At 60.2% G+C, this 21645-nt stretch overlaps 1 protein-coding gene and 1 long non-coding RNA gene across 3 annotated transcripts in view; both read left to right on the top strand.

Annotated features, from left to right (window-relative positions):
• Positions 1-4910, top strand: part of MINDY4 (MINDY lysine 48 deubiquitinase 4) — a 93102-nt gene extending 88192 nt beyond the window's left edge. Inside the window, exon 16 of one of the 2 annotated variants that reach the window (XM_036327699.1) lies at positions 4485-4910. In XM_036327699.1, coding sequence (XP_036183592.1) covers positions 4485-4739 — 255 coding nt within the window. In that variant the 3' untranslated portion in view covers positions 4740-4910. The remainder of the gene's footprint in view (positions 1-4484) is intronic. The other variant, XM_036327698.1, reaches the window with a different exon arrangement.
• An 8764-nt stretch (positions 4911-13674) lies between these two features.
• On the top strand, positions 13675-14316 carry LOC118665682. The gene is made up of 3 exons (XR_004970733.1): positions 13675-13691; positions 13792-13966; positions 14124-14316. It is a non-coding gene; the product is annotated as an uncharacterized LOC118665682 (long non-coding RNA).
• The last annotated feature ends 7329 nt before the right edge of the window (positions 14317-21645 follow it).

Below are 21645 nucleotides of genomic sequence, written 5' to 3'. Positions count from 1 at the left end.
GAAGTGAACCAGATTCAGGTTTCCCACTGGGTCTGGCCCCCGGGGGAGCGGCTGGATGGAGGGGTGCTCATTGAGCAGCACCCTGGGTGCCCGTGCTCAGGCACTGAGCGGGAGGTCAGGGTGGGGGGGATAGCTCTGCCCTCTGGCAACTCACAGGCTGTCGGGGAGGGAGACCCCTGAAGGATGGGGCGGAGGCCCAGACAGGTGAGACCCCCCCCCCCCCCGGGCTCCTTCCAGAGCCGCTGGGGCCCCTTCCAGAACCGCTGGGGCCCAGGGAGGAAGCCTGCACAAAGGGTACTCCCCTGGGGAACCCAAGTGAGTGAGAGGAGCTCGGGGTGTCCTCCTACCAGTCGGCTCGGAGGCTCTGACACAGGCTCTATCTCTCCCCCAAATCGGGGTTATCAGCGTTGAAATTGTTTGGCGCAGTCACTGCCGTTCTGTTGACCATGGCCGTTCTGGCAGCCCTGGGGGAAGGGCCACATCTGTGGCTGTGAGGGGACGTCTGTGACGCTGGGCCCACCTGGGCCCCGGGGACCCTGGCAGCTTCACTGAGCTCACCCCTATGCCAGCGCTGGGTCCTCAGCCCGGGTGGTTTTGCACCCCAGGGGCTGCTTGGCAATGTCTGGGCAGTTTTGGTTGTTGCAGCTGGGGCGGGGAGGGCACTAAACACCCTACAATGCACAAGCCCCCGCAGCAGAGCTTCGAAGCCCTGCTCCCCGCCCTTCCTCTCAGCCTCCTCCTGACAGACGGGACCAGGGCATAGGCGCTGTGCACGCCGAGCCTCCGTCCGTCCCTCCCGTCTCACCTGTCCTCACTGCGCTGCAGGCTCTTCCTGTCTTTGCAATGGACTCGGAAGCGACTCCCCACTAGGAGCGGTTTTGAAAGTGCGTGTGTTTCGTGTCTCTGTCCTTTCAGGCTTTAAGCCGTCTCTGCTTTGATTTCGATTGTAAATGGCAGCTGCTTCTCTCTGGGGCTGTAGGACTCTCCCTCCGATGGCTGGAATGGGGTGGGTTTGTTATCTCTGTGAAAACCCCCAAACTAAGTGTAAACCCCATGGCCTGGCCATAGGATGTGGTGGCTGTTGGTGTGACGTGACATCTAGTGGCAGACAAGCCTGACTCGCCCCCTCCCCGAAACCAAGTGCCATCTCGCCGGGGTCTGAGATGTTTGCAGATTGGGAGCTCAGAGGAGGAACTCCACCTGCCTGTTCAGAGTGGGGAGGACAAGGCTGGGAGGGATGGACAGGGATGGGGAGGGCCTTGGGGGCCAGGCTGAAGGTGGATCTTAGAGGGACACAGAAGTCCGGTCCATTTATGACTCTTCCCCTCACTCTTGCCCTGGGGTGGGCAGTCTTTCCCCCTTTGCAAATCGGCCCCTGGAGCCCGGCTGTGGACAGACGTCACTCCCCGCCCTGCCTCCCTCTGCTGCCTTCCTGGGGTCTGGAGTTAGGATGTGTCCCGAGAGCCCCAAAGCTCGGAAAGTAACTGACAGAGGCTGCTGCTTACCCACAAATCTTCATAGAACAATAAAAGCTTTTTGATGACAGCTTCAGAACTGCAAAGATGAATAGAGGAAGAAATTGAAAATCTCAAATTACATGGTAGAATCAATTGAGCCCTGCGCTGTGTGGCTACAGATTGCTAAAGCGCTGTTAACCCAGCAGACGCAGCGGGCCAGCCCCGTCCCTGGGAGCCTGTGGTCAGCACCACACCTGCCCAGCCTGTCTCACCTCCAATCTTCCCCACTGACTGCTCTCTGTGGGCTGCTCGGGGGCATCTCAGGGTCCAGCATCAGCCAGTGCAGGCGGTGGGCACTGACCACCTAGGGGCAGCCCGCCCCTCCCGGCCACGGTGGGCTGTCTCCAGGTCCAGTCCCAGTGCCTCTTCTTGTAGTCACGACAATGTGCTGGTGCTGGTGCTGGTGCTGGTGCTGGTGGTGGTGGATTCCACTGAAGTGGTTCAACCCCTAGACCCCGAAGAGCCTCCTCCGGATAGGCCTCAGTGCTGAAACACAGCAGCTCAGGACAGAGTCTAAAGCACCCGGACACCACGGAGTCACTTCATTCTTCCACGCCCAGTGGACAGCGATGCCCAGTCTTTCGATTCACCCGACGTGACTGGTGATGGAGGGGGCAGGGCCCGTGGACGAGCACAGCGGGTTGTGCATCTCGCCACGCGTTAGGTTGCAATGTGTCTTACTAAGGTAGTTCTTCCAGCCATTACTGCCGATAAAGACTCTTCCAGAATGTATGCAAATTGTTTGCACATCCAGACCTGCTTCTGAAGGGTCCCAGGAGTAAGTGGACCAGGTGGTGACATGACACCACTCAGCCTGCCGTGCCAGAACCATGCAGCCTCATTTTGGGTGAGGTTTCTTACCAAGAGCCACGCAGAGATACGGAGCTGGTTTTGGAAGGGCCAGTTCCCTAAAGCAGCAAGACATTCACGACTGAACAGCTTCCCCATCACCCACCCATCACCCAGCTTTTCGTGCTTTAGCGAGGAGGGGCGGCTCAGCATTCATACATGGGCCAGGTGAAGGTTTCTTGGATGCTGATTGACGTGCTCGCCTAGGGCAGGGCTGCCTCGTGTCTGGACCATGCTGAACGTTACACCCTCGCATTCCCGTGGTTGTGGAAGGTCTAGCCTCGCTGTGCCCTGGGTGGAGTGAAGGGAATGCAATATTAATTGTTCCAAACGGGCTATGTGCAAATATCTCCCGCTCTAAACCTTCCCACAAGAAGCACAGCAATTCCGCTAAGATGTTTTTCTCCAAATGACAAGAAATCTTTCTGCTCATTTGAAGGGGAATGGATGGTGTGAAGTAGGCAGAGGTTCAGCAGGGGAACAGACAGTCTTTGCGGACACCGAAGAGTTGTCTGGAACGGGAAGACAGGACGTTGGAAGAGCAGAGTGTATCTGAACCCACTGCCTCTGCAAGGCGGTACCTCGCCACCTGAGGGCGGGGGCGGGGATGTGAGGAAGGACAGCAGAGCTGAGGCAGGGGAGAGAAAGGACTTCCGTGGGAGTCCCGGGTATCCTTGACGGTGAAGGCGGTTGGGTTTGTGATGAAACCCCTTGGTGCTTCTAAGCTTCGGTTGGGAGAGGCACCCATCCTGTTTTGGGCGAGACGTCCCTCCTTCCTCCCTGCCCTCCAGACTGCAGATGTGCAATTAAAGTGAGAAAAGCTGCTCTCCCTTCCTCCTCTGTGGCGGTTCCCATTTTGACGTTTGTCCTGGAGGAAAACTCCCTCCCTCCCCAGGCCCCTGCGTGTGAAAGCATTCCTACGCTCCAGCCTCAGCTCTGCACTCTGTCTAGCAGCGCTGTAGGGGCAACGTCTGCTTCCACTCCATTTCATCTTAGGGGAGTGTACGTATCCGATACCCAGTGCCGGATCCATCTCCACAAATGTGACTCCTCCGAGTTGTTTAGAAATATAGCACCACATATTCAAGTCGCATGTTGGGAAATGTCATGGTCTCACGGACCATCATTTTGATTTTGGAATTGAACTTTTATTAAATGGTATGAGAGCCCTGGACTACAGTTTAATTATGCTCAGTGCTTCTTAGGGCGTCACACACTATTTAATAATGTGTATAAATGAACGAATGTCTGTTTTATTGAATGGCCCACAGCCCTTCACTAGTTCCTGTGGCTCTGAGAGCAAAGGCCAGCGTCTCTGCAAGGCCTCCGGGTCCCACACGGCGCTGCCCCCGCCGCTCCCCACCCTCTGCTGCACTTCTTTCCCCCCCTTACTGGGCCTCACCAGCCAGAACTCCTCCTGCATCTGGAATGAGCCCGAATTTTTCTGAATGTAGGTCTTCCACGTGCCTTTAAAGTGCCACCGTCAGGCACCCCTGGAAAGTGTCTGGATTCAGATGTGTGTGGGTCTCACATCAGCCGAGGGCCCCACACGGCCAGGCACCTAGGAGCTCTCAGTGAGCACTCGTGGCGGAAGGAAGGAAGGAATGGAAGGCAGGCAGGAAGGAAGGAAGGAAGGAAGGAAGGAAGGAAGGAAGGAAGGAAGGAATGGAAGGAAGGAAGGAATGGAAGGAAGGAAAGGAAGGAAGGAAAGAAGGAAGGAAGGAAGGAAGGAAGGAAGGAAGGAAGGAAGGAAGGAAGGAAGGAAGGAAGGAAGGAAGGAAGGAAGGAAGGAAGGAAGGAAGGAAGGAAGGAAGAAGGAAGGAAGGAAGGAAGGAAGGAAGGAAGGAAGGAAGGAAGGAAGGAAGGAAGGAAGGAAGGAAGGAAGGAAGGAAGGAAGGAAGGAAGGAAGGAAGGAAGGAAAGAAGGACCTGCCCCTCCATCACCCTCGGGGTCTTGGGTGCCTTTGTAAGGGCCTAGGTGCAGGCTTGTGTGTGAGTGGGCAGGGCAGAACCTGACTCCTGCAAGACCCCAAGACAGGAAGGCCATGTGAGTGAGGGCCTGAGGGGCTCCTGCGTGGGCCCTGCCGCACTGACGCTCTTCCTGTCCCTCTGCTCGTAGGTGGAAGGGGGCGTCTGTGAACTGGAACGGCTCAGACCCGATCCTGTGAGCCTTCGTGTGGGAGAGTTCTATGACTCCACTCATCACAGGGTGACAGCTGAGCCCCCGGCCTCAGGGACGAGTCTCAGACGGGTGTCACCTCACCTGGGCCAGCACTGCTGCAGAAGCATCCAGAACCTCTGCTCCTTCCATGAAGGGCTGCCCTGGACGGACAAGGGCCCACGATGCTATGGCTCCCTCCCAGCCGAGCTGTGACTGCCAAGGACAGGAAGGAGGCGCTGCTGGGGCCTCGGCTGCCCTTCCCTGCATCCCTCCCTGGCTCCCTGCTGGGCCACCCCCTTGCTCAGCCTCTGACATGGTCCTCCCGGGACCCTGGACACTGGTTATTTCTGGTGGTCGGCTTTCTATAAAACAGGAGTGAAACCACGCAAGAGCCAAGACTCATTTGTTGCTGCGAAGGAAGTGCCAGGTCTGCGTGGTTCGTGGCTGGGGTGGGAGCAGTCCTGGGTGCAGGGGACCTGGTGACCTGTGGGCTAAGACGGCCCTAACCGGGTCTCCGTAGGCAACTGATAGCCTCTGGTTTTGAGGTGTTCCTGCTGGACTTCTGCTCAGAGCCAGGTCTCAGGCACCAGGTGATGTAAGCTGTGCTGACCAGGAGCAACTTGGTTCTCCGGGAGCCCTCCCAGGGCAGGCCTGGGTGCCTGTGTGTGTGTAGGGGGCGGGGGGCGGGGGTGGTCCTGGGAGCCCTCCCAGGGCGGCCTGGGTGCCTGCCAGGCGCCGAAAGGATAGTTGGCAGGACCTGGCCAAGTGGATTTGGAGGAAAGAACCTTCTCGGGAGGGACCGCTTGGCCACGGAGGGCAATAGGATGGAGATGAGCAGAGGGACGGGTGTGGCCCCTGTGTCTGCAGTGGGCATGTGCAGAAACTGGCTGAACATGGCGGGGGGGGGGGGCAGTCTGTGGATTCCCCACATTGCAGAGCCAGGATGGAGTGGACTCCTGACACGGGAAATTGTACAGTCGAAGCCTCCTCATCCCATTAATGTATATCCTCCGATTGCAGAAAGAATGGGAGGTATAGAATGCAATGGAGGCTGGTGAGAAAGACCAGGGAGACCGTGGTGTCAAAAACAGAGGTTGGGACCTTTGCAGTGGCTCCCAGCACCAGGACTGAGGGCGGGGACCAGAGGCAGAGCCGCCTCCAGTGGCCCGGTAAAGAGCCCTGTGCTCTCGCGGGCGGTGCAGAGCTGTGGCCGCTGTGAGTCTTTGGGGACAGCAGGGAGGAGCCGGAGGGAAGTGACGGCTGGGATGCTTTGTCCAGGCTGCACAGAGGCCTGGGGTTCTGCTGTGTAAACTCCGAGGCCCTTCTCAGCAGGCGCCCGGCAGAACTGCTTCCTATATGCCCCTGAAATGTTTATGCGCTTGTTTTCCTTGGCCAGGCGGCCGCGGAGGAAGGTGGTTTCCTTGCAGCGGCTTTGTTTATCAGCCTGGAAGGAAAACTGTCTTTTCAATGAAACTCACTTAACCTTCTGACCAGGGTCTCCGTGGCAGGGCCGGGGAAATCAAAATATTCCCAGCGTTGCTTGCGGAGATTGCTTCCAACAAATTACAAAAGCACTTTCTGGAAGCCGAGACGCAGGTACACATGCAGCTCGATGCTGTTGCCTGTTTTCTGGATGGAAGATGAGCGAAGCCTGGCGCCTCCTCTCCTGGACTCAGAAGCCAGAATGAGCCCACGTCCCGGCCAAGCCTGCAGGCACGGAACACAGGCCCAGGCGCCTGGCTCGTGGGCGTTCTCCATTGGAGGCCTAGTTTCCTAGGGTGCGCTTCAGTGGCCCCTGGCCCCCATTATAGGAAAATCTTTGTGCACATGTCCATATGTGTAATTTTCTGGGAAGAGAAGCCTTAGCCTTCCTCATGGCCTTGCACTGGGAATAATGCCCCCTCTTTGCCCTCAAAAGGTTAAGAGCCAACCCCCTCCTAGAGTGGAGTGGCCTCCCCAGGGCTGCGCCTGGCCCGGCCCGGCCCTGCGTCTTGGGGGTCTGGTCCACTGAACAAGCAGGCCTCGGTGGGGTGCAGGCAGGAGGCAGCTCATCCTTTCTCACTATACCTTCCCACTGGGCTCCCTCCTGTTCTCCACTGTTTGTTTCTTGGTCTCTGATGAAAGCAGGTCGACTCCACTCCTTCGGGGGCAGTGTGAGCAGTGAGACCGTCTGATGGTAACACACCATGCTCTCACCGATGGAAAGCTCGCATGGGGGCCTCCTCACATGGGGTCGCCCCTTATGGGGCCTCCTCTTATGGGGCCTCCCCTTATGGGGCCTCCCCTTATGGGGCCTTCCTCTTATGGGGCCTCCTCTTATGGGGCCTCCCCTTATGGGGTCTCCCCTTATGGGGCCTCCTCTTATGGGGCCTCCCCTTATGGGGCCTCCTCTTATGGGGCCTCCCCTTATGGGGCCTCCCCTTATGGGGTCTCCTCTTATGGGGTCTCCTCTTATGGGGCCTCCTCTCATGGGGCCTCCTCTTATGGGGCCTCCTTTTATGGGGTCTCCCCTTATGGGGCCTCCCCTTATGGGGTCTCCCCTTATGGGGCCTCCTCTTATGGGGCCTCCCCTTATGGGGCCTCCCCTTATGGGGCCTCCTCTTATGGGGCCTCCTCTTATGGGGCCCTCCCATTCCTGGGACTTCTCTGGAGCCGGGTGATTCGTGCTGTGGCTGCTGCCTCTGGCGGAGTCCCTGCCTGCTCCCCAGTCAAGAAGACCCGAGTTTGCCTCTGCAGGATCCACGTTTGGGCCACGCAAAGCACCGACACATCTTCGCCTCCCACTTTTGGAGGTCAGACCTTCCCACCTCAGCCTGCCTGTCTGCTCAGCCACCCATTGGGAGCAGTGGCATCTCATGGGAGAAGGAACCATCCCCCTCGCTCCTCAGCTGAGGGAGAGAGACCCCCGCACCCTGCCACCTCTCCCACTGCCCGCCCAGTGCTTCCTTCCCCTTGTCCCAGGGCCAGAAGCTGTGATGGACCCATGTTGGCAGAGCCATGTGCACCACTCTCTCTGTGAGTTCAATGGAGACAGCGCAGGTAAGAACCATTTCCAGAACCGCAGGGCTTCCCAGGGAGGCAGGGCTGGGCCCTGGCTTAGAGAGGATGTGCAAAGGCAGGCGTGCATCCAGACCCCACCCAACCCCTGGGGTCTCTGTGTCCGAGCCAGGAGGGAAGTTGGGCAGCAAAAGAGGCACCCCAGAGGAAAAGGGCCAGTCTTTGCCAGGCGCCTGGCAACACGAGGCTTTTCCTGCCCTAGTTCGACCTGAGTCGTGGCCCAACATGCAGTCCTCAGACCAGCAGCTTCCACAAGGCCCGAGAGCTTAGATATGCGGAACCTCGGGTCTGGCCCAGCCTGACCCACCGAATCAGAAGCTGCATTTTAACAAAACCCTTGGGTGAGTCAGATGGAAGTTCGAGGAGCTCTGCTCCAGCTTACGATGTGGGAGACGTGGGGACGCGGATGTCGTCCCATCATGAAGAAGTGCTGGAGGAGAGCCGCAGTGGGACCAGAGGGCCTGGGCTTGGTCCTGGTCCACTGCTGCCTCCCTGGGCCTCAGTTTCCTCATCTGTAAGATGACCTCCTCACAGGCTGGAATGAGGATTCAGTGTGTCAGTAAGTTGTGAAGTGGGTAGAGCAGGGCCTGGCCCTTCACAGGGATTTGATGAGTGTTTGCTCTTAATCTTTGCAGGTGTGTGTGTGGGGGGGTAGGGGGCTTGGGGAGGCTTCCCAGGGGTGGCAGCATCTCACCGGGGCCTGAACGAGGGCCTGGGTGTGACAAGTGAACTGGATGGAGGATCTTTGCAGGTAAAAAGAACAGTGAGAACCAAGAGACTGTGAACATCCATGTCTGTGAGTGTCATGGGGGTGACGTGACAGGGGGAGCTCCAAGGGTTAGGAGAGGAGGCAGCCAGTAGGAGATGACTTTAGCTTGTGGGCTGGGGGTTGGGGCATTTTCCCCGGACAGGACGGCTCAGAGCCCTGCTTCTGACCTCTCCCTCTGGCCCGGGTGGGTGTGAGTGGGGGTGTGAGTGGGGTGGGGGGCACGTTGAGGGGCTCCCGCGGTGCTCCCAGTGAAGGCAATGTGAGCGAGAGGTGAGGGACGGACAAGGGTGACAGACACAGATGGCCTTCCCTCCCAGAGGCCCAGGGACAATCCTCACCGGCCACCAAGCCCCTCTGGGACCCTGAAACTTGCAGGAGGTGATCAGGCTGCCAAGTCCACGTGCAGGTCTCTCTCTGCACCCACCAGAGTCCTCCCCACTTGGTAATCATGTCCTAATCCTCACGGGCTATGGGAGCTGTAGTTACAAGGCAAAAATGCCAGGCATTTGCGATAAGGAGATTGCTTAATGCAGGACGAGGGGTGGGCGGGTGTGTGGGCGGGCGAGTGGGTGGGCCGATGCCCGGGGGGGAGGGGAGGGGGTGGCGGGCGGCACCCTGCCAGAGCCTGCCTGCTGCTCCACAGACCTGCTGGGCGTGAGAGGGGTCGAGCCCCACTGGCCGGGCGCTCGGGGACTGTGGAAACCCAAGGTGGGCTGCCCCCCTTTTCATGCCATCTATGATCACCATGCTTCATCCCACTTTCCTGCCCAAGTTCCCACAACAGGCCAGCCTATGTCCTCAGGAAGTCACTGAAGGCCTTCTGCTTACAGATGGGGAAACTGAGGCCCAGATGGCAATCCTTGGTGAAGAGCCCTCCCGGGAGATTTCTCCTTCACAGGGGTCTCTTGGAGACAGACCATCAGATGGTCTTGGGGCTAAAGGGAATATATCTGGTATCTGATGGGGAGGGGGTGATGCCAACCTGCCACCCATTCCCCCATCTCTCCTCCAGCTCCCCCCACCCACCCCAGGCCACAGCAGCTGCTTCCCCAAAGCCTCTGCTAGTGCCTTGTTGCACCTGGTTCCTGCTCTTGGGCTTGCCCTGTCATCAGTCAAAGTCTCCCCATCCCTCAAGGCCTGTCTTCAAGGCCCCTCCTCTAGAAAGCCCTCCTGCATTGCCCAGCTGAAAGCGCTGCCTTTACCCTCTGAGTGTCCTCCATCAGCTCCTCTCTCACATTCCCTGTTACTGCGTGCAGACACACACACACACACACACACACACACACACTCACACACACACACACACTCACTCACACACACACACACTCACACACACACACTCACACACACTCACACACTCACACACACACTCACACACTCACACACACACTCACACACACTCACACACACACACACTCACACACACACACACTCACACACACACACTCACACACACTCACACACACTCACACACACACCCCTCTACGTAGTGCTGTTTCCTTCTCCCTGGGCCTGGGGTTCTCGTCTTCCCACGTACCTGCCCCATCCGGTGGGATGAAGCCCAAGGCTCACTCCTTTCTTTGAAGAAGCCCCTCCCTAGCCCACACCTGTGCCCCCGCCTGCCCCGCCTCCAGGCAGAAAGGCCCAGCACTGGGTGTCAGGGTGGGGAGGCAGCAGCTGCCTGTCTCTGAACCGTTGATTCCGGGTGTGGTTTTGCGATTAAACCTGGCGCCTTTCCTGTGCCCCTGATAAGGGCAATCCTGGCTGCTTATCTGGCGGTTTCTGTTTTAAAGCCTGTTGACATGTGGGAGGTTGGCACAGTCCCGCCTGTCTTAGGAGTGGAGCCCTGGGTGATAAGCACCCACCTCCCTGTGCCCTGCTGGGCGCCAAGTGTAGGCACTCTCGGGCATCATCTCTGGGCCCTGCCCCCTCTGCCCACCCCTCCCCTGTCCCAGCACAGTGACTGGGGGGTAGGAGGTGGGGCGCTATTAATAATTGTGTCAGGACAAGTGTGTAAACAGACTGTGCTGTGTATGGGAACCTCAATCTAAGGGAGGATTGTTCTATTATTGATTGATCTCCTGACACCATTCTCCAAACTCCTGGGTTCAGATCCTTCTTAGAATTATTGGGGACATAGGGCTTTGAGGAGGGGAGCCTACATAGGCTGGAGCAGTTAGGGAGGCTTCTTGGAGGAGGAGGATTAAAGCTGGATCCTGAAGGAGAGTTGGGGAGAAAGAGGGGCAGAGGCATGCTAGGCAGGGTGGGCAGGGGCAGAGCTGCCAGGGGAAGGGGTCTGGGGGATCTGGGGTGGTGGGAAGGTTAAAGACATTAGGGCTGAATCCTGAAGGGCTTTGCATGTCAGGCGAAGGAGCTTGAGCTGCCTCCTGTGAGCACTGGGGAGCCATGGGGGGTTTCAGAGCTAGGCAGTGGTGGATCCAACTGTTCTAAAGGACTGACACTGCAACAGCGTGGAGGGTGGTCTGAGGGAAGATGCCAGCTCTGAGCTGGGCCATGGGGAGGGGAGCGGTGGGAGGTCCCTTGCGTTGCAGTGATTCAGCCTGGGGAGCAAGGTGGGGGCTGCGGGCCTGGCGTCCAGGCCCCTCGCACTTCTGCTCCCTGGCAGGTGGATCTCTACTTGAACAGTCGCTCCCTCTGTCTGCTCTCCATTGGCACTGGTGGCTGCCATTCCCCAGGGAACAGTCTGCAAAACATCGCCAGCTCCCGATGAGGGCTTCCTCTGCCCCTGCCTTGGCAAACCATGAAGGAGGGGGCCTCAATGCGAGGAAGTGCCCAGGCCTTTGTTCTGGCTCCGGCCACGGCTGGACCCACTGCCCATTGTTTTAGAATTGATGGTGACCTTGGGCCAGCTGGATGGGACCTATGGGTTCCCTGCGGCCTGGCCATCTCCAAGTGCACGTGGAGGACAGCGGGGCTGCCCGGATGGGTCTCAGTCCCTCGGTGGCCTTGGGGAGGACCTCTGGCCCCAGCTGTGTTCTCAGAGTCTGGAACCCTCCGCTCTGGCCATTTGGGGTGTCAGCGGGCATGAGGGAAACTGCTCATCTGAGGACCAGAAGTCTCCCGGTGGGAAAGCAGACAGGCCTCCCCAGCTCTCTGGACCTGTAGGAGCAAGGTGGGGGCTGCGGGCCTGGAGTCCCAAGTCTGTCTGCTGCTCTCTCGTTGGGTTCAGGGATCGTTGCTGCGTGGGGTGTGCACTGGGAGGGGCCCGGGCAGCTTGGCACAGTGGTTATGGGCTCATACCTGGAGGTTGCTACCTGAGTTTAGATCTCAACTCTGAGTTCTCAGTTGTGGAACCTAAATTAAGTTACAAAACAAACAGACCAAGTAAAAACTTCTGAGGAGTGTGTCCCTGCCTGTAACACGGGAGTGGTCACGTGCTGTCCCCGCTCAGGTTGGTGCGAAGGGGAAGATGCAGGGCCTAGCACAGAGCGTGTACCCTGTCTGCCCCAGGAGACAGATGTTGGCTGTTTTGCCGGGAGCTGGATGGAGGGTGCGGGATGGGGCGGACCTAACTCCCTGAGAATCAAGGAGTATGACCACGTGCATTGCTGTGACACAGAGAAGCCATCTGGACCATAGCCATGCCCCCAACCCCTGTGATCGGTCCTACTTTCCAAGCCCACCCCAATGGCAACACGTCCTCTCTGTTCCTCATCCCATGCCGGGCCCCGTGCTGCCCCTGAGCCCCTGGAGAAATGCCTTCCCCTCCCGTGGTCCCCGCCGGGCCCCCTCCGCCCTGGGCTCTGGCCCCTGCTGTAAAAGGAAGTGATTGGATGAGATGGCCTACGCAGCTGGGCCCACGTTCTCATCAGTGACCACCCCTGGGACAGGGACCCACAGCACAGTGGCCGGCACTGTGTGAGGCACCCGACAGGCCAGTCACTCAACGTCCCACTTCCCAAGGGGGAAACTGAGTCTCAGACAGCCAGGCACTCGCCTGGGGCCTGCAGGCTAAGAGATGGCAGATGCCAAGTTCTTCCTGCTTGCTCCCCTGCCGCCTGGGAGCCCCCAAGCAGGACGGGCAAGAGGGTGGGGCTTCCTGGAACCCCTCCTCTTCTATCTCCCCTTATTTCCTCCCGTCACCAGCCCAGGCCTGAGACTGTGGGGCTCCGGGAATATCTGAGTGTCCTGGTTTCTGCCCCGGGAGCTATTGTGTGGGAGCCCAGCCTTTCCTCCAATTCAGACCTCGCCCCGCAAGCAGCCTGGAGAGGATGGGTCAGAGCCTGTCTGGCCCTGCCCAGGGGAGCCTGGTCAACCCTCCAGCCCAGCAGCTCCAGCACCCACTCCCATTGCCCCAGCCCCAGCCCCAGCGGCTCCAGCACCCACTCCCATTGCCCCAGCCCCAGCGGCCGTGGAATCCCAGAAAGTGCCAACCGCTGTTTTCCTTCTTCCCCGCAAATGCACACACACCTTGTTTATTCCTCTTCTCCAAAGTCATCAGGGTTCTGTGTGTCCCTTTCATCATGAAGGAGGCTGGAAAGAGGGCTGCCCCGGGTCACCCTGGGAAGGATGAGAGAGGGAGGCTGAGAACCCAGCACCTGAGCAACCAGTGCTGTGCCCACCCGGCCCCAGCCCCCTTCAGGCTGAGAAGACTCCCCTGTCGGCCTGTCCTAGGAACGTACCCACTCAAGAGCAGACGCTGCTGCTGGGGCAGTGAGTCCCGGGGCTCGCGGCATGAGGTGGACCAAGCCTGTCCCCTCTGCCCTGGCTGTGGCTGTGCCCACGGTTACATTCAGAGGCTTGGTTGTCCGAACTCCCCCTTCAGCCCCAGTTCCACCCGCTGGTCTGGGTATGGAACTCCCTGAGGGCCAAGCCTCTGCACCCCCAGCCTGGGTGCTCCTTGAGGCGGGCAGGGCCCTGAGGGGAAGCAGAGATTCAGGCTGTGAAGATGGTCACGCAGGACATACTGGGCATGGGGATGGTAAGTGGGCAGTGTGCCATCCCATCTCCACCAGCCCTCTCTGAGGGTCTGGGCCAGCCGTGGGGAGAGGGGAGTGAGGGGAGCTCCACTCCCGCCGTGGCTGGAAGCACACCCCATCCCATCTCTCCTTCTGCTTGGACTTTCCTCTCCCACAATGCCTCCCTTCCTTTACATAAACAAATCTGTCTGCCATGTCCCCTCCTCCAGGAAGCCTGTCCTGATTACTGGGAAGAGGTGGGGCTCTTCCGCTGCCCACAGATCCACCTCACCCCTTCCTGAGGCTCAGACCTGGGCCTCAGCCGCCCTCCCCTGAACACCCCGGGCCGCATGTGGCCCTTCAGAGCTCCAGGCTTCCCTGGGTCATCGGGGGCACTTGAGCCAGCTAGTGTCTGGGCCAGTCATTGGTGGAAAAATGGGCTCTGATGGGCGTTGACGGTGGGGCTGGCCCAAGGTGGACACTAGGGCACTGTGTGATAAAAACTGTGACTTTCCATTAGGGCTACACCCCACAGGCTCAGCCCTCCTCGTAGAAGGGCCTGCCGTGCCCCTGAAGCACGGCCTGCTTCTCACATCTCCGGTTAGTAATGTCTGCTTGATCACTCCCCCGGCCAGAATCAAGAGACTTTCTCCTGATCACAGGGAGCTGTCTCCACTATCACGGAGTAAGAGCTGGTAAATACTTCTCTTCCTTCTCACCATGGCTTCCAGGAAGCTCGGGTGGAAAGTGAGGCTCAATTGCTCACTCGCTGATATCCTGAGAAGATTCCTCCCTCTCTGTTTTCATTTTGATTACATTGTGACTGGGTGCTTTTTCTTTAATTTAATTTAGCCCCTTGCTGCTCAAAGTCCTGAGACCAGGGGTCCCGAGACCAGCGCCTGGGCATCACCTGGGGCCGGTTAGAAATGCGGTATCTCAGTCTCCACCCCAGACGCATGGATTCAGACTCTGTGTTGTGGCGAGATCCCCCAGGGATTCACGTCCACATCACAGGCTGAGAAGCACCGGTGGAACCCTCTGGATAAAAAAGGTACCTAAAACGAAACCTGTCATGATTCTTCCCCCTCCCACTCCCCCCCCCCCCCCCGCCCCCCCCCCCCCCGCCACTGATTACCTAAGGAATTTCCTTGGCTGCCACCCTGTCCGAGCCTGACCCGCCCCTTCCACCCAGCCCTGGCTTTGATTTGGGCCCCCAGGTCTGCTCTCGGGCAGGGCCTGGGCACTGAGGCTGTGGCGCGAGAGCCTTCTTGGGATGAGGCAGGTGGTGGGCATGCGCCCCAGGACAGGGGACGCTCAGGAGCCAGCTGTGTGCTCCCTCATGGACCAAGGCCATTCTCCTCTGGTGCTTTGCTCATGGCAGTGGCTGCTGCTGCCCATTCCTGGAGCACTGGGACTGTCCTGGTGTGATGGGGCCGGGCCAGGGCCCCCCACTGCCACCAGGATGAGGCGGGAGCACAGAGGGTCTAGGAGACCTGGGGATAGCCCACCTGAGGGGTGGCAGTCCCCGCCAAAACGGGTCTTGTGTCCATGCTTCTGCTCCAAAGAGCTGTCCCTTGGGGTTGGGGAAGGTACCCTTGGGCTGTGGCCCCAAAGGGCAGCCCTGGGAAAGGTGGAAGCATCACTGAGAAGTGACAGGTAAGGAGCAGCTCTCTGCCCATCTGAGCTGTCCCACGATGAGAAGATATGAGGTCCCCCCAGGGGGAGGGACTCACATTGGCATCACAATCCCCGGGAAGGAACGGTGTCAAGGAGATTCCTGGGGGTGATGAGGTGCAATTTTAGGCAGCCCTTGTGATCCCTTCAGATCCTGAGATTCTATGATTCAGAGTCCTGCCTCCTCCAGGAAGGCCTCTATGACTTCTTCCTCCCTCACCAATCACACCCTTCCCCCAGCTTATAACCCTGCCCGGACATCTCTCTGAATGCCTTGTCTTTGTCTGGGACCCCCCACCAGCCTAGGAACCCAGGGCCTGAGTCTCCTCCACTTCCCACTTGTCCTCGGCCTGGTGGGTGGGTTGAGCCAGAGATGCAGGCAGGCAGCTGACCCAGGCCCGGCGGGTCCCTCTTTCCCTGCTGGCTCTGATCCCAGGGCTTCTGGTCCCAGACATGGAGGGCTTGGGGAACAGCCTCGCCTGCCCCTAGGCTGCTGCCTGCGCTGTATTCCTTCTCCTTCAGGCCTGGGCAGAGGCAAGATCAATGTGAGTTCCAGACCCTCAGCCCAGCCCCTCCAGCCCTGGCCTTCAGAGGGCCCAGTGATGTCGGCCCCAGGGGCGGGGTAGTCTGCAGGGGGCGGTCTTGCCTTGCTCATGCAGTCAGCCCTTCCCTACTGGGGTAGTTGAGACTGGTTCGCTGTGTAGGGCATTGAAGAAGCCACGTTAGCTCAGGGCCTCAGTTTACCTTTGTGCAATAGGGTCTTAATGATGGGAGGCCTGCTGTCCTAATGCTCTAGCACCTGGGAGTCCAACCCTGGTGACAGGAAGGCCCTGGAGGAGGTGGCGTGGGCCTGTGAGTTGGCTTCCCAGGGCTGGTGGGCAGCCCTGTAGAGCAATAGCAGAAAGCAGGAGGTGTGTGCTGGGCTGAGCTGCTGGCGCTGGAGGCTGGGCACAGGGGCCGCTGGGGCCATGTCATCATTTTCTCATTAGGCAGGACAGCGATCCGCCTGTGCCATGATCTCGCGCTCTGTGGGCTCCAGGAATGTTGGCTTCACATGAATAGAATCCCCAGACCGAGCCACAGAGAAGGGGTCTCCAGGGGGTGGGGGACAAGGGCAGTGCTGCCCACCCTTCCTCTCACCCTCTTGGACTCACCGCACCAGCCCCAGTGCATGGCATGGCGACATCCTAGGAAGCCACAGGTGGCCTTGCTGTCTCTGCTCCGTGGGTGCCCAGCACACCCTCCTGACACTGGCGGGTGGGCCGGCAGGTGGCTCATTCTGCTCACCTTTGACACCTTTCCTGAGTGTCCGCACACTGAGCCTGCTCCCTCTGCTGTGATCAGCCCAGGGCCAGTCCCTGTCCCCAACCCCACCCAGGGTGGGGGTCCCATCTGGAGATGAAGAGCGCCCAGGACACACATAGCAATAGATAGAGCATTCCCCAGCGAGGAACCATGAAGCCCCGCAGATTCAGAGATGCCCGCTGCATAACTCTTGCCCACAGCTCCTCCCTCCCCATTGAAGTTCAGCTCCATGACAAGGAGGTGAGATGCGGGAGACCCTAGATGATGTGCCAGAGAGACCATGTAGAGGCCTGGGCTCAGGTTCCCGGCAGCACATGGCAGAGGGTTAGGAGGTGCAGGGGATCATGGCCACGATGCATGTCACTACTCTGTGTGCTTGCATGTATGTGTATGTGTTTGGGCATGTACACCTGTGTTTTTATGTGTGTATGCATGCGATGTGTTATAGAGGCAGTCAGTGTATGTGCATTGCATGCATGTAATATATGCACTGTTCATGCCCACGTGTATGTGTGTGTAAGCATATGCCATGTGTGTTTGCGCACATGGAAGCCCATGCACTCTTGGGTGGAGGAAGGGGCAGCCAGGCCTGCACTGAGGTACCCTGCCAGGTGTGACTTGGCGAGGGCTGGTGAGAGGGATGGGGGACTCGTGATCAAGGAGGAGGGGGTGGGGACACACCCAGCCCAGGGGTACGCGCTCCGTGTAGAGGGTCAGGGTGAGCTGTCTCCCGCCCACCCTGCCATCAGGCCAGCCACAGTGGGGGCGGTGGCCGGGGGTGGTCAGGGCCACAGTATGGCTGTCACTTTGCTTTCGTGGGCCTCTTGCTCCACAAAACAATATTGAGAACTAATTTGGCTGCAGGGTTGGGATAACACGGATATATTGATCCTGGAGGTGAGCAGTGAGAACAGCCACCGCCAGTGACAGAGGGACTTCCCTTCAGGGACTCGGAGCAGTTCTGCCGTAGGGCCTGGGCGGGAGGTGGGGCTGCACCCCGCCGGGCACCTGTGCCACCGGAAAGCCCTGTGAAGCAACCTGCCGGTCCCAACGCAGGGCCCAGAGGAGGCAAGGACGGCCCAGTACGGGTGACGGGACCGAGGTGTGGCCAGGGCCAAGAAAGACACAGTGAGAAGGGCAGAGTCAGGGAGGCCCACAGGGCGCAGTGAGGCAAGGGGTGGGGGTGGGGGTGGGGCAGGTGGCATGGGAGAGGGAGCCCAGTCCACACCTGCAGGACTTGCTGAGGACACCTGGACACGCCCTCTGGGGCCACGGGCCCAGGTGAGCTGTGGGCTGGGATGGGCAGGGAGCACTGGAAACCTCAGGGGGCGAGCAGAGGCCAGGAGCCAGGGGTGGGGGGGTGGGGGCGCCCTGCAGTGTTGCTGGGGATTGACTGCCTCTGTGCTGGCTTGGCTCCTGCTGGGAGGCACAGAGGTCAGGCTTGGGGGCCTCGGGGAGTAGAAGGCCGGCTCCCCCACCAATACTTTCTGGCTGTGCGGGGCCTCTTGGTTTTGGTGGAGTCCTTGCTGGAGATGGAGGAGGTGGCCTGTTGTCTTCAGAGATAGGGGCAGGGAGAGCCTGGGCATGGCTGGCAGACCTGGATCCCAGCCCTGCCTCTATCCTGACCCCTTAAAGGACCCCAGGCATGTCACCTGGCCTCTCTGAGCCTCAGTTTCCCCATGAGCCAAATGAGGGCACCAGAGCCAATGCTATCTGACCCCCTTCTCCCAGTGTGATGTTTTATGATCTAACAAGGCAGACAGGAGACTTTGAGGGCCCAGGGTTGGAGGGGCTGGGGCGTGGAGAGCAGAGGGCAGCCAGGTGGGGACAGGGGAAGTGCTGTGTGTGTGTGACGCCTGGGGTGAGGAAATGATCCGAAATCACTTACACGCGCAATGACTTCCCTTCCAGGGGCCTGCAGCACAGAGGCCATCCCCACCCACCCATCCCTGGCCCCCAAGGGTGTGGCTGGCAGCCCTGTACAAATGCCACCACCAGCAGTTTCTGGAAGTGAGGGATGCCGCCTTCCTGGCCCGGCACCCTTCTCACAGGCAGGGCAGGGCTGGGAAACCCTCACTCCCTCTTGGTGGACCTCCTCTGTGCAGGCAGAGCGGAGGTAGGTGGGGCAGCCCTGTGCTCCCAGTGCCTCATGCAGGCAGAGCGGGGGTAGGCGGGGCGGCCCTGTGCTCCCAGTGCCTCATGCAGGCAGAGCGGGGGTAGGCGGGGCGGCCCTGTGCTCCCAGTGCCTCATGCAGGCAGAGCGGGGGTAGGCGGGGCGGCCCTGTGCTCCCAGTGCCTCATGCAGGCAGAGCGGGGGTAGGCGGGGCGGCCCTGTGCTCCCAGCGCCCTCATGCAGGCCCAGGTGTCCAGCCTGACTGTGGACCCTGTGGACATGGTGGTCAAACTCTCGTAGTCCCAGCTGGGCTGGGGCAGAGTTTTCCTGTCCTATCTTTCCAGCTTCTCTTCTGGGGCATCAGGTCAGGGTCCAATGCTGGAGAGTTGCCAAACCTCAGAATAGAAAACCCTGCCTCTCTGACGTAGGTTTGACATCGTCCCTCCCCTCTGCAGCCCCACCATAAGCCTCGATATTGCTCAGGGCAGGCAGGGTTGGGGGGAGGGCGGCGGGAGAAGTGAACCAGAGGTGGTGACTTAGAAAATGGCTAAATTGTTCCCCTGGTGAATCACTGGTGGCCCACTAAATCCGGTTTTGATTGATTTAGGGGGGATCGTGTGACGCCTACATGGCCAGGAGTTATCTGTCAGGCAGGGAGGAATTCGCAGGCTTTGAGAGGTGGGTGCTGTGGCCTTGGGGGGAGTCAGAGAACAGATGCTTCCCACATCAGCCCCCCCACGCCCGCCCCGCCCCGCCCTGTGCTCAGCACTGCTAGGCGCACAGCCTCACCCTGTGGGGCCATGAGGGGACAGCTCACCCTCATGACTGTGGTGCTGCCGTGGAGGAGGGACCAGGGGAGCCTGGGGCAGGTGGGAAGGAGGAGGGAGGTGTGTACCCCATCACCCAGGGGCAGTAGGCCTGGTGGCACAGGAACTGGGCCCCTGTCTGGAATCAGGAAGCCTTGAGGCCTGGGCCGAGGAGTGTGAGGGGATGTCCTGTATCCTTCTTGGTCTCTGCTCTGGGCCTGTGTCCCTCCTCCCGTCCCCTGGAAGGCGACGGCCCTGCCTCACAGGAAGGCTGGGCCCACGCTGGTGCCAAAGCCCCAGTTGGACCCCTGCTTCCCGTAGGGTCGGGGAGGGAGCCCCGGGTCCCAGATCCAGGTCAGGGGAGGGGTGGTCGTGAGCGCCCTGTGCAGGGGCCGAGCTGGGAGGCGGCAGGGGCTCCTCTGGGAGGGCATCCTCTGATGCACACGCCTATCCAGGACCCCCAGGGACCGACCCTCCCTCAGTGCTCTCTGCCTCGACTCAGGGAAGCCTGAGAGTCTCTGGAAAAGTCGTCCGAGCTGCTGGTGAGCCGACGGTGCCCAGCGGTCACGGCCAGTCGGCTGTCTGAGTCTCCTCCCGCCCCAAACGCCATCTTCCCCGTGGTCCCCCTGGAGGCGGTGAAGTCATTGTTTCCCGCGGCCCAGTCTGCGTGGGCAGCCCCTGCCTGGCCCGTGGGAGGGTGATTCCCCTCTGCCCTGTGACAACCAGGCCACCCCCGTGGGCGCCTCCTCCCCACGCGGCCCGAGGTCCAGCTCCTTAGCCAGCATCTGAGGCTCGTGCGCCCACCTCGGCCCAAGCCCGAGGCGCTCCCACGGGTCCCGGTGGGGACAGAGCCCAGACTGTGGTGGGAACAGCCAGCTCTGGCGGGAACTCGGGTCTTGCCGGGCGCGTCAGGAATAAGGCACATCTGGAAAAGCGTTTGTCCGGAACGTTGCTCTAACAGGGCCCCGAGGTGCCCTCAAGCCTGAGTGGCCTCAAGCCCCGCCCTGGGGTGAGGGGCAGCCCCCCTTATTTAGCCTGGCTCAGGCCCGGGGGCTCTGGAGGCTGGGCCTGTGCCGCGGTCCACGTCCATGGGAGGGACATGGAGCTGCCGGCTCAGACCCTGCGGGAGGAGGAGCCGGGGTGAGGCCGGGCCCTGCTCCGAGCCCAGCTCCCAGGCTAGCAGGTCTGCAGGGCGGACTCTGGCCTCTCCCACTTCTCTGTGTCCACTCTTAGCCCCTTGCTGCCTTCCCATCCACCCCTACCGTCTGGTCATTATTCAGGCAAGTTGAGATGGTCCCTTCACTCACCCCTCACCCATCCTGGTGCCTCTGGGGCCTGGACCCCCAGCCGTGTCCTTGTTCCTGGGGTTGCCTCTGGTAACCAGGCCCATCGGGGCCCTTCCGACAGGCAGGCAGAGAGCAGACATGGGCTCTGGGAACCAGGGGTCCTGAGTTCCAGTCCCAACTCTGCCATTCGGGCTAGTCACTCGGCACCTGAGCCTCCCAGGGCTGTGCAGACGGCCCTCAGCTCAATGCTGCTTCCCTCCCTCCCCCTCTTGTTGGCCCAGATGTGTGGCAAAAAGGTGGAGGAGGGGTTTGGGGCCTTCCTGGGTCTGGGGCTCCAGTAGGAGAGCTTTCTCTTTTCCCATGGACATAGGTCACGGACACAGAGGCCCCTCTGCATTGTGGGAGATGAGGTGGGCTTTATGTTGGAGAGGCGTGTGTTTTAATGGCACTTTCTGGAGGCGTCAATGCCTGAGCCCACAGGAATGAGTTTCATGGTGGCCCTTAGGGTGGAAAGCATGCTGGCCCAGGGAGGAGGAGGGGAGAACTCGGGGTGGCTGGGGCATTGCCCCGAGGGCCTCCGTTTATCACGCCGAGATTGGTGGATACCTAACTGGCCCAGACAAAAGTGCTTTGCCTACCTACTCCAGGACCCTGGGTCCCCGCCTCCTGCCCTGCTCCAGAAGGACACGGGCCTCTGCCAAGGTGCCCTCCACAGCCACACACTCTGTCACCCAGGTGCCCACACGGAGCCTGCAGGCTCATGGGCTAGGACGCAAGCCTTGGGAGGACGGCGCTGGGCTGTGTGGTCCGGAGCCGCCTCCCAGTGCCCAGGACAGCGTCGGGCATGTGGCATGAACCCAGTAAAGGTTTGGTGGGTAAATGAGTAAGTCCCAGGTGACTCTCACCTCATGCACGGTGGCACCTCCTGTGTCCTCAGCTGCCCGGATCCTGGCCTGGCCCATGGGCACTGTCACAGAAGCCGGGACAGGAACAGGCCCTGAGGCACCGAGTCCCGTCTCTGGAGTACGGCCCCCGCACTCCAGCCCAGGTCAAGCAGCACCCGCGGGCCTGGTGCCAGCTCTCCATGCCACCTTCACGCCCTCCTGGCTGGGACCCTGTCCCTGCAGTGTCAGAACCCACTCCTGCACCCTCGCAGGGTAGGGACGGGTGTGGCCCTGTCGGGACCTGGG

The sequence above is a fragment of the Myotis myotis genome, unplaced genomic scaffold (assembly GCF_014108235.1).
Source record: "Myotis myotis isolate mMyoMyo1 unplaced genomic scaffold, mMyoMyo1.p scaffold_m19_p_11, whole genome shotgun sequence".
Classification (NCBI taxonomy): Eukaryota; Metazoa; Chordata; class Mammalia; order Chiroptera; family Vespertilionidae; genus Myotis; species Myotis myotis.
This window is presented reverse-complemented; position numbering and strand designations above follow the sequence as displayed.